The sequence below is a fragment of the Dermacentor variabilis genome, chromosome 1, assembly GCF_050947875.1.
Source record: "Dermacentor variabilis isolate Ectoservices chromosome 1, ASM5094787v1, whole genome shotgun sequence".
NCBI classification, from domain to species: Eukaryota; Metazoa; Arthropoda; class Arachnida; order Ixodida; family Ixodidae; genus Dermacentor; species Dermacentor variabilis.
Window position 1 is genome coordinate 96,035,650 of NC_134568.1, and position 14,131 is coordinate 96,049,780.

The following is a 14,131-nucleotide window of genomic DNA, read 5'->3' on the forward strand; positions in this document are numbered from 1 at the left end:
ACAAATGAAACACAGCACAGTGGTGTAAATGTGCAACATTGAACACATGCAGCATGACAGTCACTTAAAATTTCATAAGCCATTTTGGGCACCTCTTAGTGTTTGTGAGTGCTACCTGCACGGAAGAGCAAGTAACATATTAAGTGGCTATATCCAGTTGTATGCTGCGTGCAAATGTGTAAAACATGACCACTAATTACACAGGCAAAAAATGTCAAAGAAGGAACAGCTGGGGTTTTCCTTACTTGTCCCTTCATTAACATATTAAGGCACAATCAAGATCCGGCAGAGGGATTTAAATTAACAATTTTGACATGCTTGGGCACTTAAAGAAAATCAAGTTTCATAGCATATGCTTTATGCTTATAAAGCTGCACTGAGGTATACTTTTTATACAATGCTGGGCCCTTACCTTATCACAGCCACTGCCCACTATATGCTGCTACCTAATGCCATAAAACTTCCTGAAGCACCCCATTACATGCAAAATGTCAAGTTTCACTTCACTGCACCTCTATATGGATCATTTAAGATAACATTGGCACTACAGCTGCTTCTCCAATCTGTGAGAAAATTTCCATCCTTTTTTTTTTTTTTTTTTCAAGAGCAACATAAGGCATGAGCAAGCTCAGCAGCAGCAACCAGTTGGGTGCTGTGTGCAAATGTGTAGAAAATAACCAGTGATGGTTCTAAAGAATGAAGATATTTGCAGACAGTAGAACACCGTTGATATGTTACTTGCTGTTGTGTTTTACCAGCTATGTTGCATTTTTGCGGTCCCGACTTGATGCCTATTGACTCCTATGTATTATGTTCCCATTTGATATGTTGCCATTCAGTAATGTTCTCGCATCTTACACTGCATTTGAATGCAGTGGTCATAATTTAGTGGCACAGAAGCAAATTCGTTTTTTGCTATGAAGACCAAAAATGTATATACTTGCAGTTATGCCTGTAAAGCCCCTCCTGTGGCCCCACCATGAAATCCCGGAAGTATGCAATCATCAGTCCTGATAAACGTGTCTTGGCAGTGTTTTTCCCTGTTCCCTCAAGTCAGATTCACCGGAGTACAGAGTGCTATGCGGAGAAGCATAGTAAGTGAAATAGGCCACGGTCATGGAAGATAGTACACATCTCTTAATTATACATGTGCACAAGCACCATCTCCAGTCACAGTGCGAGTGCCGAGACGTCTATTAACTGTATTGACAGCCATTCAGAGCTGTTTCTGACATTGCTGTGGTGATTTGGGGCCTTCCTCATGGTTATGTTTTCCTGGCTGTGATGTTACTTTTTTTCTGCAATCCCTTGAAAAACATGCTAATGGGGTTCTACTGTATTCTCATTCCCTACAATTTGATTAGTACAAGTTTCTGCAGATCATATCAGGGCAAAGCAATGCTGTGCTCACTTGCTCTTGCTGGTCAGTAAATATACAGTTAAACCTTGATATAATGAAATCGTTAAATTTGGTAATTTGCAGTGTTATATAGAAATTCTTGTTATATTGAAATTCTGTCTTTTATGCACATAATTACAGTAGATGAACTTTTTCTTACGCAGAAGTGGCCACAAAATTTTCCGAATTATCAGATGATTGGAAAAAGCAAATCTGAATGAAAAAAAAAGTCATTTTGTTGAACGAAAGGTACAATTTCATGTTGCGTCCACCATATCTTAATTTATACCGGCAGTACGAAGCAAAGCCAACCAGGCTTTCGCATCCACTCCACCCCAGCAATTGATAGTGTTGCCTGCAGTAAGATGATGCCATCATGAAAAGCACTGGCAGAGGGGAGCGAATGCTTCGTCTGCCTCTCGCTTCAATGCATCTCAAAGACTCGAGATTACACACCCTCCAGCGCCAGACACACAGAAAGACAGCGCATGATTCCAGCCCATCTCAGCTCATCCAGTCTTTGCACACGTGGCAGATTACCTCAATAAAGAAAGACCTAAATTATCAAGTTATAAATAGCTAAATACAGTGCTATATCGAGAATTTCCTTATTTTGAAAAGTTCGTTACATCAAGGTTTAACTGCACTGCATATAATCTGGCATGGTGAATATCATTGTACTTGTTTAGAACTTATGCTGTTCTCCCACACCATCAGCTTAATGAGTTCTTGTCTCATTAAGACGAAGTTGCCAAATTTATCTGCTACAGACAAAGCAGCATTGTATGAACTCTCAAGAATATTTGCCCAGCTCATCTCTAGTGCATTTCCAAGAATGCAAAAAAAAAAGACATGTTGCATGGGGGCCATATGGCTCATTAGCACAGAAAAGAAAAATTATGCGACTTTTATTAACATTCTGTATCTTTTTAAACAGAAGTAAACTGTTCCTAACAGATTAAAGCCTGTGCTTCTTCCAGCTGATGTATTGCTAACATTCCCATAATCATTTACTGTACATTTTTTCTAAAGATTCCTGCCCTTATGGAGGCTACTATTTGTGCATTTAAAATGACAAGGCTTCATTAAACCAACAGTGCGGTAAAGAATTAATTTTCCAAGACAAAGTCTTGCTACAGAGTGAACTTCATTGAGTATAGTTTCAATACATTGAGTATAGTTTCAAGACAAGTGGCAACCACATACACACAATATTCAAGCGATTACAAGCGACGTGACAGAGTCTGCCTGTCGCGGCGTGGAGCAACCACATGGAAGCGACATTGCGAGAAAAAGTATAGACAAATTTACGTTGTTGTTCGAATACAATTGTGTGCTTGTAAAGAAATTGCAAACGTACCATGAAGCCAATGTTTTAACTAAGGTGTAGTAGAGCTAGCTTTATTATACTGTCATTGCCAGTGGAAATCCGTTCCATGCTGCCAGCGTGAAAGTATGTGGCACCATCTGGTGAGCAAACTCAAATCGCTACTGCGGCTCTTGGTGTCATCTCAGGCCCAACAGCATCAAATAATAGTGTCAATAATAGTGACAAGAAAACTCCGATACCTTGTCCTCAGCTTGAGATAAGATGAAGTGATGGCTGATTTCACTACAGTCAACTCTCGTTACTACGAACCCCACATTAACGAATTTCTCAAATATACGAATATTTTAAAAATCCCCACGAGATTGCCTATATTTTCAACGTAAACATATTTCAGAAGAACGAATTTCAATACAGTGCATATTTCAGAATAACACACGTAATTTATTTTCCCCTTTATAACCAAGGTACATCAGTATTACAAATTCAGCTAAAAGTAACAGCGCCACAACTCTCGCGTGAAACAGAAACGGAGTGCAGTAGCTATCATCATCACCATGTCGAGTGCCAACTACTGCACTGCAAACTTCACCACAATCTTCACCACAAAGCTGAGGCAAAGTTTGCGGGATATCCAACGATGAATGCAGCTAGCAAAGGCGCCAAGAAGAGAAAGCAGTTTTTGTTGAAGGTCAAATTAGACGTATTGCAGGAAATTGCCACAGGGAAAAAGCAAATTGACGTGTGCAGACAGCGTGGCATTGCCCCATCGACCGTTTTGACCATTTTGAAAGACCAAGACAAGATTGTAAAGCTTCACCAGGAGTCACAACTCACTTCTACAACCAAACAACTGTGACTGGGAAACTTTCAAAAGGAGGACCAAGCTGTTCTCACATGGTTCTAAGATGCCAAACTGCAAAACTTTCCTGTGTCTGGCCCAATGCTCCAGAAAAAGCATGTGAATTTGCCGATGCACTTGAAATAACTGGGTTCAACGCCAGTGCAGGTTGGCTCTTTCGTTTCGGCCAAAGGAACGGAATAACTTGGCGGGTAGTCTCGGGCAAGGAAAAGGCTGCTGACGGAGAAGGCGCGGATTCCTGGCACAATGATAGTTTTCTAGAGGTGGCTGAATCATACTCTGAAGACGATATTTTCAACGCAGACAAGACCGCATGTTTTTATCAGCTCCTGCCAGACCGGACAATGCACTTCAAAGGACAGCAGTGCAAAAGAGGGAAGAAGCCGCATCTTTACAATACAGTCCTGCTCTGCTGCATTGCAACAGGCACAAAGAAAATTAAACCGCTCGTCATCGGCACGTACACAAAGCCTCGCTGCATGAAAAACGTCATGTCGGTACCGTACGACTACCGTGCCAACAAGTGAACCTGGATGACCAGAGAACCCTTTTCTGAGTGGCTCATCAAACTTGACGACCGAATGAGGAGGTATGACCGAAGAATTCTACTGGTTGTGGACAATTGCTCTGCTCACATTGTGAATGTTCACTTGACGCACGTTTGCTTGGGGCTTCTGCCGCCAAACAACACGTCCTTGCTGCAACCCCTAGACCAAGGCATTATAACGAGTGTGAAGGCAGAATTTCGTAAGCGCTTTGTGCAGTGGTTGATTATCAACCTCCACCTAAAGCAGCCGACTGCAATCAATATTCGTCGGGCAGCGGAAATGCTCAAGGGAGCTTGGTGAAACTTGCAGACATCTACCATTAACAACTGCTGGTGAAGAGCAGAGCTTGTCAAAGCACCTGTGCAGCTTGAAGATGACCTACATGTGACTGACAACACAGGAAATTTGTGGACTGAGGTTGCAGAACTCCTGCCCACCGTCTCTTCCTTCGACGATTACGTGGAGAGCGACAGCGCAGCACTAACGGTGACGGACCTGACAACCAAGGAGATTGTTAACTGTGTTCGTGACCTCTCCACTGACAATGACGACCTGAAGGAAGACGACTGTTGGTCACAGAACACAGAAGATGAGATCGTGTCAAATGATGTTTTAGTGCAGATGAACAAAGTCCGCACTTTCATCGCTCGGTGCAATGACGCACCTGTTGAGGTATTGCACAAAATGGAAGATGTAGACGTATATTTAATCGGTCGTGCGTGCTGCATGCGCCAGAAGAAAATCACTGATTTCTTCAAATAAAGCAGCGTTGAAGCGAGTGAAACATTTTTATTTGAGAGCATGCTTGTCTGCACACGCGTCTATTGCCAAGGTACGTCATTTTCATTCGTAGGTTTGACCACTGGCTTAAAACCAAAGTTTTTCATTACAACTATAGTTCAAAATAACGAACGTTCAATTTTCAGCGGTCCTGCGTGATTCGTTATATCGAGTTTTGACTGTATTTATTTTTTGGTGGCATGAAGGAGAGCAAGTTGCAAGAGCAAATTCAGATCAAAGAGGGTGGACTGGCTGCTGCCATGTTATTGCGCAATGACGCTGCTTTCAGTAACAGCAGACTTCAATTTATGTCCTCGGAAGTTAGTGAGCAGAAAGTAGATTAGTGAATATCACATAGCTAGTCAGTTTATCAGACAAATGTATAAATAACACTGTGCTAAAGAAACAGTTTTTTTTCCCGAGTTTTTTCACAACTGCACAACTTTTAGAAAGTCGTAATCTTCACAGAAACATCTCATATTAAGGCAAGTACCTGCTCAATGAATAATGCTTACTGAGACTTGCCAAACTCTGATGAGACTGTCAGTATAGCCAGCAAACAGTGTCTGGCCATCAGCGGACCAAGCCAATGATATACACTGTGGAAGTTCAGCCTTGGCATTTGGCGTCAGCACTTCAGGACACAACTCATCCACCTGGCTGTTGTCTTCCAAGTTCTGTCAACAAAGCAATCAAAGATGTAGAAAGGGCAGTCTTTCAGTCGTAGCGCCCCAGGCCACATCTTTAGAACTAGAATACAACATTGTATTTCACGCACTTTCAAATCCTCATTCACCTACAGCAACCATTGCTCTGTTGAATTAGCAATTCCTAAAGTTCTCCATGTGACCATGCCCATACAGCCATGCTCAAGTTGACCATATTGAAAAGAGTGACTGAATCAGCAGGCCTCTACAATGAACATTTTGTAGAAGTGCTTTTGTAGCGAGGCATGAATTAATCTGCTACAAGCTCCAAACACTGTATTCCAATACATGCATCATAGCAAACAGGACAGTTTCCAAAAAAAGAACAAAAGAGACCTTTTGGTTCGTTCTGGCTGGCATTATTATTTAACAAGCAAAGCAAGTTAAGCAAAATTTTAAACTGCGCGAGGAAGACAGGACATGAACAGAAACACAGACGCACACACAAAGTGTAGACTTCCAACTGGCTTTATTTCGTGAAGGCAGGTAATTTATGAGGTTCTACAAAATAGAAAAACAAGAAACAATCGCAATAAAATTGTGCATGAGACAGTGACGAAAAATAGCAAGGCCACGTGTGCATTAAAAGCGCAGGGGAGTCCTAATGTGCCCATCTAAGAAAAGAAGGTGAGCTAACGCAGTTGCCACCCCTTTTTACGATGTGGAATGCCTCGATGACTTCTCTTTCTGTTTATGATCTTGCCTTTGAAAGGAATTTAGTCTGTTCCAGATACGGCAAACAGCTTTCGCTGTCGCATCTATTGCTGTAAAAGGGTAGATTACTGCTCGTGCCGGTGCGCATGGCTCGCTTGTGTTGCTGTGCACGCTCACTGAAACAGCGGCCAGTTTGACCTATGTAGGACCGGCCGCACGTGCAACACAGCATCATAGCGTAGCAGCAGATCTGAGGCTCAACAGAGCAGATAGCACAAGTTAAATTTATTCACATCCTGGCTGTGCTTCAAAAGATATTCATCATGCATTGACACAGTAAAATATTTACCCAAATCTTGATGGCTGGTCCTGTGGCAACACAAAGCCAGTACCTGCTTGGACTATAGCACAATGCATTAATGATGTCTTGGTTGTCACGAACACACTTGAGCTCACTCTTTTCCAAGTCCCACAGGTTGGCTTTGCAGTCCTAGGTAACAACAAAACATAAAGCAAAGTATTATATACCACCAGACCCAGCATGACAGCAGCCAGAAACACTAAAGTGAAGGAGGCTGCCCTCAGTATTGCAGGACACGAAGGTCAGTCGACACGAGCATTCCGCCACAAAATGTCATCACTGAGCAGCCTCCTACGACTATATCAGTAGGTAAAACCAACTCGTGTAGAGGCAAATAAGAATCAAATTCACCACTCTGTGGTGCATTTGATTCAGGCGTACTTGATGGCTTACTTCTGGCTTCATTGATGATTTATGGGCAACATAGAAAGTATGCTTGTACACAACACGTATCTTTCTTGGCCATTGGATGCAAAAAAGCTTCAGAGTGGCTGTAACAGACTGGGGTAAAATATTATCTAGAACTACCTGCTTAATGGTGCTATGAATGTCTAGGGTGTCTACCAAGCTGACATCTCTAAATTAATCGAGTTCTCCAGGTTTTCCTTGGGTGCCTTTGCAAAATTCCCTGAGTGACACACAACTTTGTTTTGTGTCAAGACGGGCTGACAACATGTCGCCTAACGCTATACTCTCTAGTAAGCATCTTCAGGGTGTCTACCAAGTTGACATTTCCGAATTCCCCAAGTTTTCCAGTTTTCCCTGAAATTCCCTGAATGAGCCAGAACTTTGTTTTATGTCAAGACAGGCTGAGATCATGTTGCTCGATGCTGTCACTCTCTAGTAAGCATGTTGAAAAAAAAATATGACTTGATCCAGTTTGAATAGTATGGAGTAATATCTATATTATTTAAAAATAAGAGAGGGCACAAAAAAAAATGGTAAAACACATTCCAAACTGAGTCAAACATTTTCAAATACGAATGAAAAGGAGATGCATAAATAAGTAAATATTTTTGAATATGAGCTATTTCTATCAACTGACAGTAAGCTCATCGATATGACGCCTGAACTTTGTCACAACTAAGATTCTCTCTCAGCAGCTGGAAAGTCAACCTCAACTGTCCTGACATACTCTCAGCCCGTACACAACATCTCAGTGTTGGATTTCACTGCTCTAAAGAGTTTATCTTGGTTTGAATGAGGGACAGCTGCACCTCGGCGTCAGCCAACACTTTGTTTCTTTAGCTCAAGCTCCCTCAAAGAGGCGGCAGCACGCTTCCTTTCCCGTTAATTCCTCACTGCGTTGGTCCTTTCTGTTCTCATCCTCCTTCTGCCAAATGTTCACCCCATGGATCATTTGAAGCATCCTCTTGGTCAGTTGTACAGTCAACGTCCGATTTTTCAGACTACCTGGGGCCACAAAAACATCCGACAAAAATCGAGCAGTCCGAAAAAAATGAATGCATGTCTCTAACTTCCCTAAAGGGCTAAAATTGCCACAGGCACGTTCGAAAAAGCTCTTAAGGCCTGTCAGTACACTTATTAGGCATATCGGTGCTCATACTGTGACAGGAGATAAGGGTACACGCGTGTATAAGGAAGATATACCGTGTCCCGTGACAATTGCCCCTTCCCACGCTTGTTTTCCTTCACCGCGTAACACTGCTGTACTAAGACAAGGCTAACTTTTGGAGACTAGCATTACACAATGCGCTTTGTTCTGCAAGCGTCGAAGCCAATCACGAGGATTACAAAGGCAGAGTCGGTGCCATTGCTGACAGCGGCGAATTCTTTCAATGAAAAACACAGCACCGCACAGCAAGAAGCTTAATAGCGAATGTAGAAGCAGCTAGGCCCAACGTTGTTGGGGTGGTGGCTATGGCGGCCAGTGAATCTGCGTGCGAGGCCAGTTCGAGGCGGCAAGCTAATCAAAATGGCAGCGGCGGTGGCTTTGATTAATGCCATTTCAGACCTGCAGTCAGGGCAAAAAATTGAAGGACACTTTGTAAATTCCAAAGTGTGTTAGGCGAATGCCTGTGCCCGTTCGACCGACTGTGCCATGTCTTTATTTATTTATTTTTTTTTGTGCATGACACTCCCAGTGTAATGGGCACAGGCTTTTGCAAAACACACTTTGGAATTTACAAAGTGTCCTTCAATTTTTTTTGACAAAGATTGACAAAGTGTGGTTTGAAGTAAACGATGGACTGTTTATTCATGAATTCTTTGTGTCTTTGCTTTAATGTCCCATGAATTCCTTATGCTTGGCTGCGTCGACGTCTACAATAGCTGCCTTGTGATCACTGAAAGGTACTGATATGTACTCAAGATCTTTGGTGGTTGGATATGTCTGGAAGACGAGATCAAGACAGCTGCCATGATGCGTGGTGGCTGTTGTCGTCGGTGTGACCAACTGTAACGCTAGTGAATTGTAGACCACTGACAAATGCGTCTGTTCCTAGCGTCTTGGTTGAAATCCCCAACAACGACTATCGGCCGATGCCCGACGCTTATTGGTAGGATGAGATTCACAAAGGCAATGGCTGCTTCTTGTCCGAGGTTTGGGGCCAAGTACACACAGACTACAAAGAGCCGAGTCGACAACCTGACCGCACACGCATCTCCATGGTGAATGTGAACGTCGTCCATGTCAACTGGGGTAAGCTTAACGTCTGGCTGAGCATAAATTGCAACTCCAGCAGCTTGGTTCCACATTCCACATTCTTGTTGGGGCGCTTCTCCGAACCGCTTGCCGTGGAATCATCACCAAGCCGCTTGGGAGCCATCCGACTAACTGGACTGCTGCAACGAGACGTATGGCGAAGGAGTGTTGCCACGCGCGCTGCTGTGCCATCACGTGATTGCTGGGAGAGTGTAAGGGGAGAGGCCACAGCTGTGGCGGCGCAACTGTTGCTATGCGCCGCTTTGCCATCACGTGATTTCTGAGAGTGTGAGGGAGAGAGGCCACAGCTGACACCGTTCCAGGGCACGAACGGACAGACGGTCGGACGCCGCGAGTAAGAGCCATTAAAGGCTTTCGCCTTAATATACATTGACTATATGGAGTGCGTGGTGGTGCCGCAAAGCCGTGTGAATTATCGGGCATGTTCGAAAATTCGGGCGTCTGGAAATTCAGTCAACTACTCGGGCAATACCTCGTGCCGATGACACGGCGTCAATGACGATTCGTTGCAATTCCTCTGTTACTGGAGCCAGCATTAACACGACTTTCGTTCCCTTTTAATAAAGTTACAGCTAATTTTCCCTGATAAAAGCACAAATTCCCTGAGTATTTCTGGACTATTCAAGTTCCCTGAGAATTCCCGGTTTTCCCGGTTGGTAGACACTCTGATGTTAAAAAATAAAAAAAATTACTTAATCCAGTTTGAATATTAAGCAGCAGTGTATTTTACTCAAAGAGAAAGCAGAAGGGAGGGGTTAGTAAAATACAGAGCAAATAAAATATCTTCGAAACAAAAAATGCTAAACCCATAGCAAATCAAGTCTAACATTCTCAATTACGAATAAAATGGATATGGATATAGAAACCAATACTTTCAAACATGAGCTATTTCTAACAACTAATAGCAAGCTCATTGGCGTAAGGCCGAACTTTGACACAAGTGAGATTATCTCTTAACAGCTGGTAAGTCAACATCAACTGTCCTGACATATGCCGAAGCAAGATAGCAAGGCGGGCGAGTTGGTTAGGATTCATGGTACTCTTGGTAACAGCGCAAACGGACACAGACAAAAGGAAGAAACACAACATGGGTGCCCGTGTTGTCATGTTTCTACCTTTTGTCCATGTCCCTTTGCACTGTTACCAAGAAAATGATGTGCCCTGACATACCCTCAGGCCGTGCACAACGCCCCATTGTTGCATTTCACTGCTTTAAACAGTTTATTTTCGTTTGGATAGAGGGACACCTGCATCTCGGCTTCAGCCAACACTGTTTTTTGAACTCAAGCTCCTTCAAAGAAGCGGTGGCACGCTTCCTTTTCCGCTCATTCCTAGGTCCTTCTTTTTCTCGCCCTCCTTGTGCCCCGCATTTTCCCCACAGGCCATTTGAAGCATCCTTTTGGTCAGTTGTAGAATCAACGTCCCATTTTTTTGGACTGCCTAGGTGCTGCGAAGACGTCAGAAAAATTGGGCAGTTCGAAAAAATGAATGCATGCCTTTCACTGCCCTTAAAAGCTCAAGTTGCCACAGGCACAACTGAAACAGCTCCGAAGGCCTGCCAGTAGACTTATTAGGCACATCGGTGCTCGTACTGTGACAGCAGATGGCGGGTGCACGCGTGTATGATTAAGGAATAATACTGTGTGTCGTGACAATTGCCCCTTCCTACGCTTATGCTTCACCGCATAACATTTCTGTATTGAGGCGAAGCTGACTTTCGGGAACCGGCTTATGCAACATGCCGTGTTTTCCCAGCGTTGAAGCCAATCGCAAGGACCACAAAGGCAAGTTGGTGCCATTGGTGACAATGGCAAATTCTTTTAATGAAAAAACATGACATAGAACGGCAAGAAGCTTAACAGCGAACATCGAAGCAGCTAGGCCTAGCGTTGCAGGTAAGTGGCTACGGCTACCAGCAGATCTGCGTGCGAGAGCACTGGTTCGAGGCGGCGGTGGTGGCTTGGTTAATGCAGTTTTGGACCTGTGGTCACGGCAAGAAGTTTGGAAAATCGAACGGCGAAGGGTTCTTGCATCCGAAATTTCAGACGTTCCTATACATTGACTCTATGGAGTACGTTGGTGCCGCAAAGCCGTCTGAATTATCGGGTGTCCAGAAAGTCTGTCGTTGACTGTACACTGGCAACTCCTCCAGATGACGACATGGCGTCGAAGACGATTCGTTACTATTCCTCTGTGTGACTCTAGCAAGCATTACCACGACTTTCGTTCCCTTTCAATAAAAGTATACAGCTTATTTTCCCTGACAAAGCACAAGTTCCTCGAGTTTTGCCCAAGTATTTCCAGACTATTCAAAATCCCTGAGAATTCCTGGTTTTTAGACACCCTGATGCCTTAGCCATAGAGTAAAATACAGGAGAACAGACTTGGCTCATCTCGAAAGGCCCTATCATCAAACAACAATCATTAGAGAGCTTTAGTATAGGGGACGCAAGCGGCTTGCGTACGCAAGAGCTAGGGGCGACGGCACTGCACATGTGCAGACCACTACGTCTACTTGCGTCCTTGGGTTGTTTGGCCGGCCGAAAACACCGCTGCCCCACAGTGGTGACGTTACCCACGTGACTCTTGCGGTGTAGGAGAACTTACGAGTAGCTAGCGGGTAGATAATCTAATAAATCTTTCGCCAAGTGTCGACAGACGTCGTTTTAATGTGTATTAGAGAGGTTTAGCGTGTCTGGTATTCGGATAAACGCAGTTGGGGTGTTGGGGCGGAGCCATAAACGGGAGCGTCCTGCTTGGTGCATCCACCTGGCGGTGCAAAGCTCAAATCGACAAAAGCAGCTAATATTGCTGTAACCAAGTCTATTCTACTTCGCTGCTGGTATAAATTATCGGCACTGGCTTAATTGTGTTGCTGCCAGAAATTTATACCCGCAGCAAAGTAAAATACACTTGGTTACTGCAATATTAGCTGTTTTTGTCTGTCTGAGCTTTGCGCCACCAAGTGGCAGCACCATGCAGTCCGCTCTAGTTCATGACTCCGCCCCAACGCCCCAGCCTGCGTTTACCCGATTACCGGACGCTGTCAACCTCTCTATTAACTGCTTCTAATAAAAAGAGTTTAATGTACTTTACTTCATATGCTTCATTTCATATTTTATAAAATGATAACGCAGCAACGATCAGACGTTGGTGGTGCTGCGAGCGCATGCGACCTCAATGCGGTTTGCGTTTGGGGCCGCTAACCTATAACACGTTTCTGCTTGCGTACGCAAACGCAAACGCACCCAAGCGCTTGGGGCCCCAACGCCTTGCGTCCCCAATACTAAAACTCTCAATTGGCTAATACAGTCAAACCTGGGCATATCGAATCTGATGGGGATCACAAAGACGTTCGATATTGTCACGTGGTGGTGACGTTGAATAACACAGTAAGCAATACTGTGAACGACCAAACAAACTTTTATTGGGCGAACCTGTGCCCAAAAACAGGCTACACTTATAGCACAACGATAGCGGCGAACACGCTCGGCGATCGTCGAAAATCTGATCTGCGGGTCAAGCGGGTCGGCTTTTATAGAGCAGTCGTCGAATGTTCCAGACTAATCGTTCGGACCCGCGTGCCTTCCACAAAGTTCTACAACATTCGAGTCACGCGATGAAATTAGATAACACAAGGTTCGGCGACAACAGACAGCCGGGTAGAAGCATCGATAACTTTCCAGAAACGTCTGATACATGCAGGCGCGTCCCTCGCTGTGCGATTACAGTTGTTAAGCGGCGAAACGTGGTCTGCCGATAAAGATAAGCACACGTGTCAATACCCCCCCTCTTAAAAAGCATCGACCCGATGCTGCAAACAAACGAAGTTCATAAACAAAAGCACTCGTAGCAAAGAAAAGACGAAGAATAACGAAGTTCGTCAGCGTCCGTAAAAGGGTTTAAGGCACACCACGTGGACCACTTCAGATCGTGCGCGGCGCCGCTGTGAATGCGAAATGCCGTCTGGCACGACCTCATAGTCCAGAGCGCCAATACGTCGGATGACCTTGTAGGGTCCGAAATAGCGTCGGAGAAGTTTCTCACTGAGTCCTCGTCGGCGTATCGGGGTCCAGGCCCAAACACGGTCGCCAGGCTGGTACTCGACGAAGCGTCGTCGGAGGTTGTAGTGTCGGCTGTCGGTCCTCTGCTGGCTCTTGATTCGCAGGCGGGCGAGCTGTCGGGCTTCTTTGGCGCGCTGAAGATAGCTAGCGACGTCAACATTCTCTTCGTCAGTTACGTGCGGCAGCATGGCGTCAAGCGTCGTCGTCGGGTTCCTGCCGTAAACCAGCTTAAACGGCGTGATCTGTGTTGTTTCTTGCACCGCCGTGTTGTACGCAAAGGTTACGTACGGCAGGATCGCGTCCCATGTCTTGTGTTCGACGTCGACGTACATTGCTAGCATGTCGGCGAGGGTCTTGTTCAGGCGCTCCGCGAGACCATTCGTCTGCGGATGGTAGGCAGTTGTCCTCCTGTGGCTTGTCTGGCTGTACTGCAGAATGGCTTGGGTGAGCTCTGCTGTAAAAGCCGTTCCTCTGTCGGTGATAAGGACTTCTGGGGCACCATGTCGCAGCAGGATGTTCTCGACGAAAAATTTCGCCACTTCGGCTGCGCTGCCTTTTGGTAGAGCTTTAGTTTCAGCAAAGCGGGTGAGATAGTCCGTCGCCACGACGATCCACTTATTCCCGAATGTTGATATCGGAAACTGCCCCAACAAATCCATTCCAATCTGCTGGAATGGTCGGCGAGGAGGTTCGATCGGCTGTAGTAATCCTGCTGGCCTTTTTGGTGGTGTCTTGCGTCGTTG

The 14,131-nt window shown here is 44.9% G+C and overlaps 1 protein-coding gene across 3 annotated transcripts in view; it reads right to left on the bottom strand.

The window, feature by feature from the left end:
• Positions 1–14,131, bottom strand: part of LOC142581085 (small ribosomal subunit protein RACK1-like) — a 108,603-nt gene that overhangs the window by 65,838 nt on the left and 28,634 nt on the right. For all 3 annotated transcript variants that reach the window (XM_075691191.1, XM_075691190.1, XM_075691192.1), the window contains exons 5-6: positions 6,627–6,767; positions 5,432–5,593 (exon numbers count right to left, since the gene is read on the bottom strand). In XM_075691191.1, the coding sequence (XP_075547306.1) occupies positions 5,432–5,593; positions 6,627–6,767 (303 nt within the window). The remainder of the gene's footprint in view (positions 1–5,431; positions 5,594–6,626; positions 6,768–14,131) is intronic.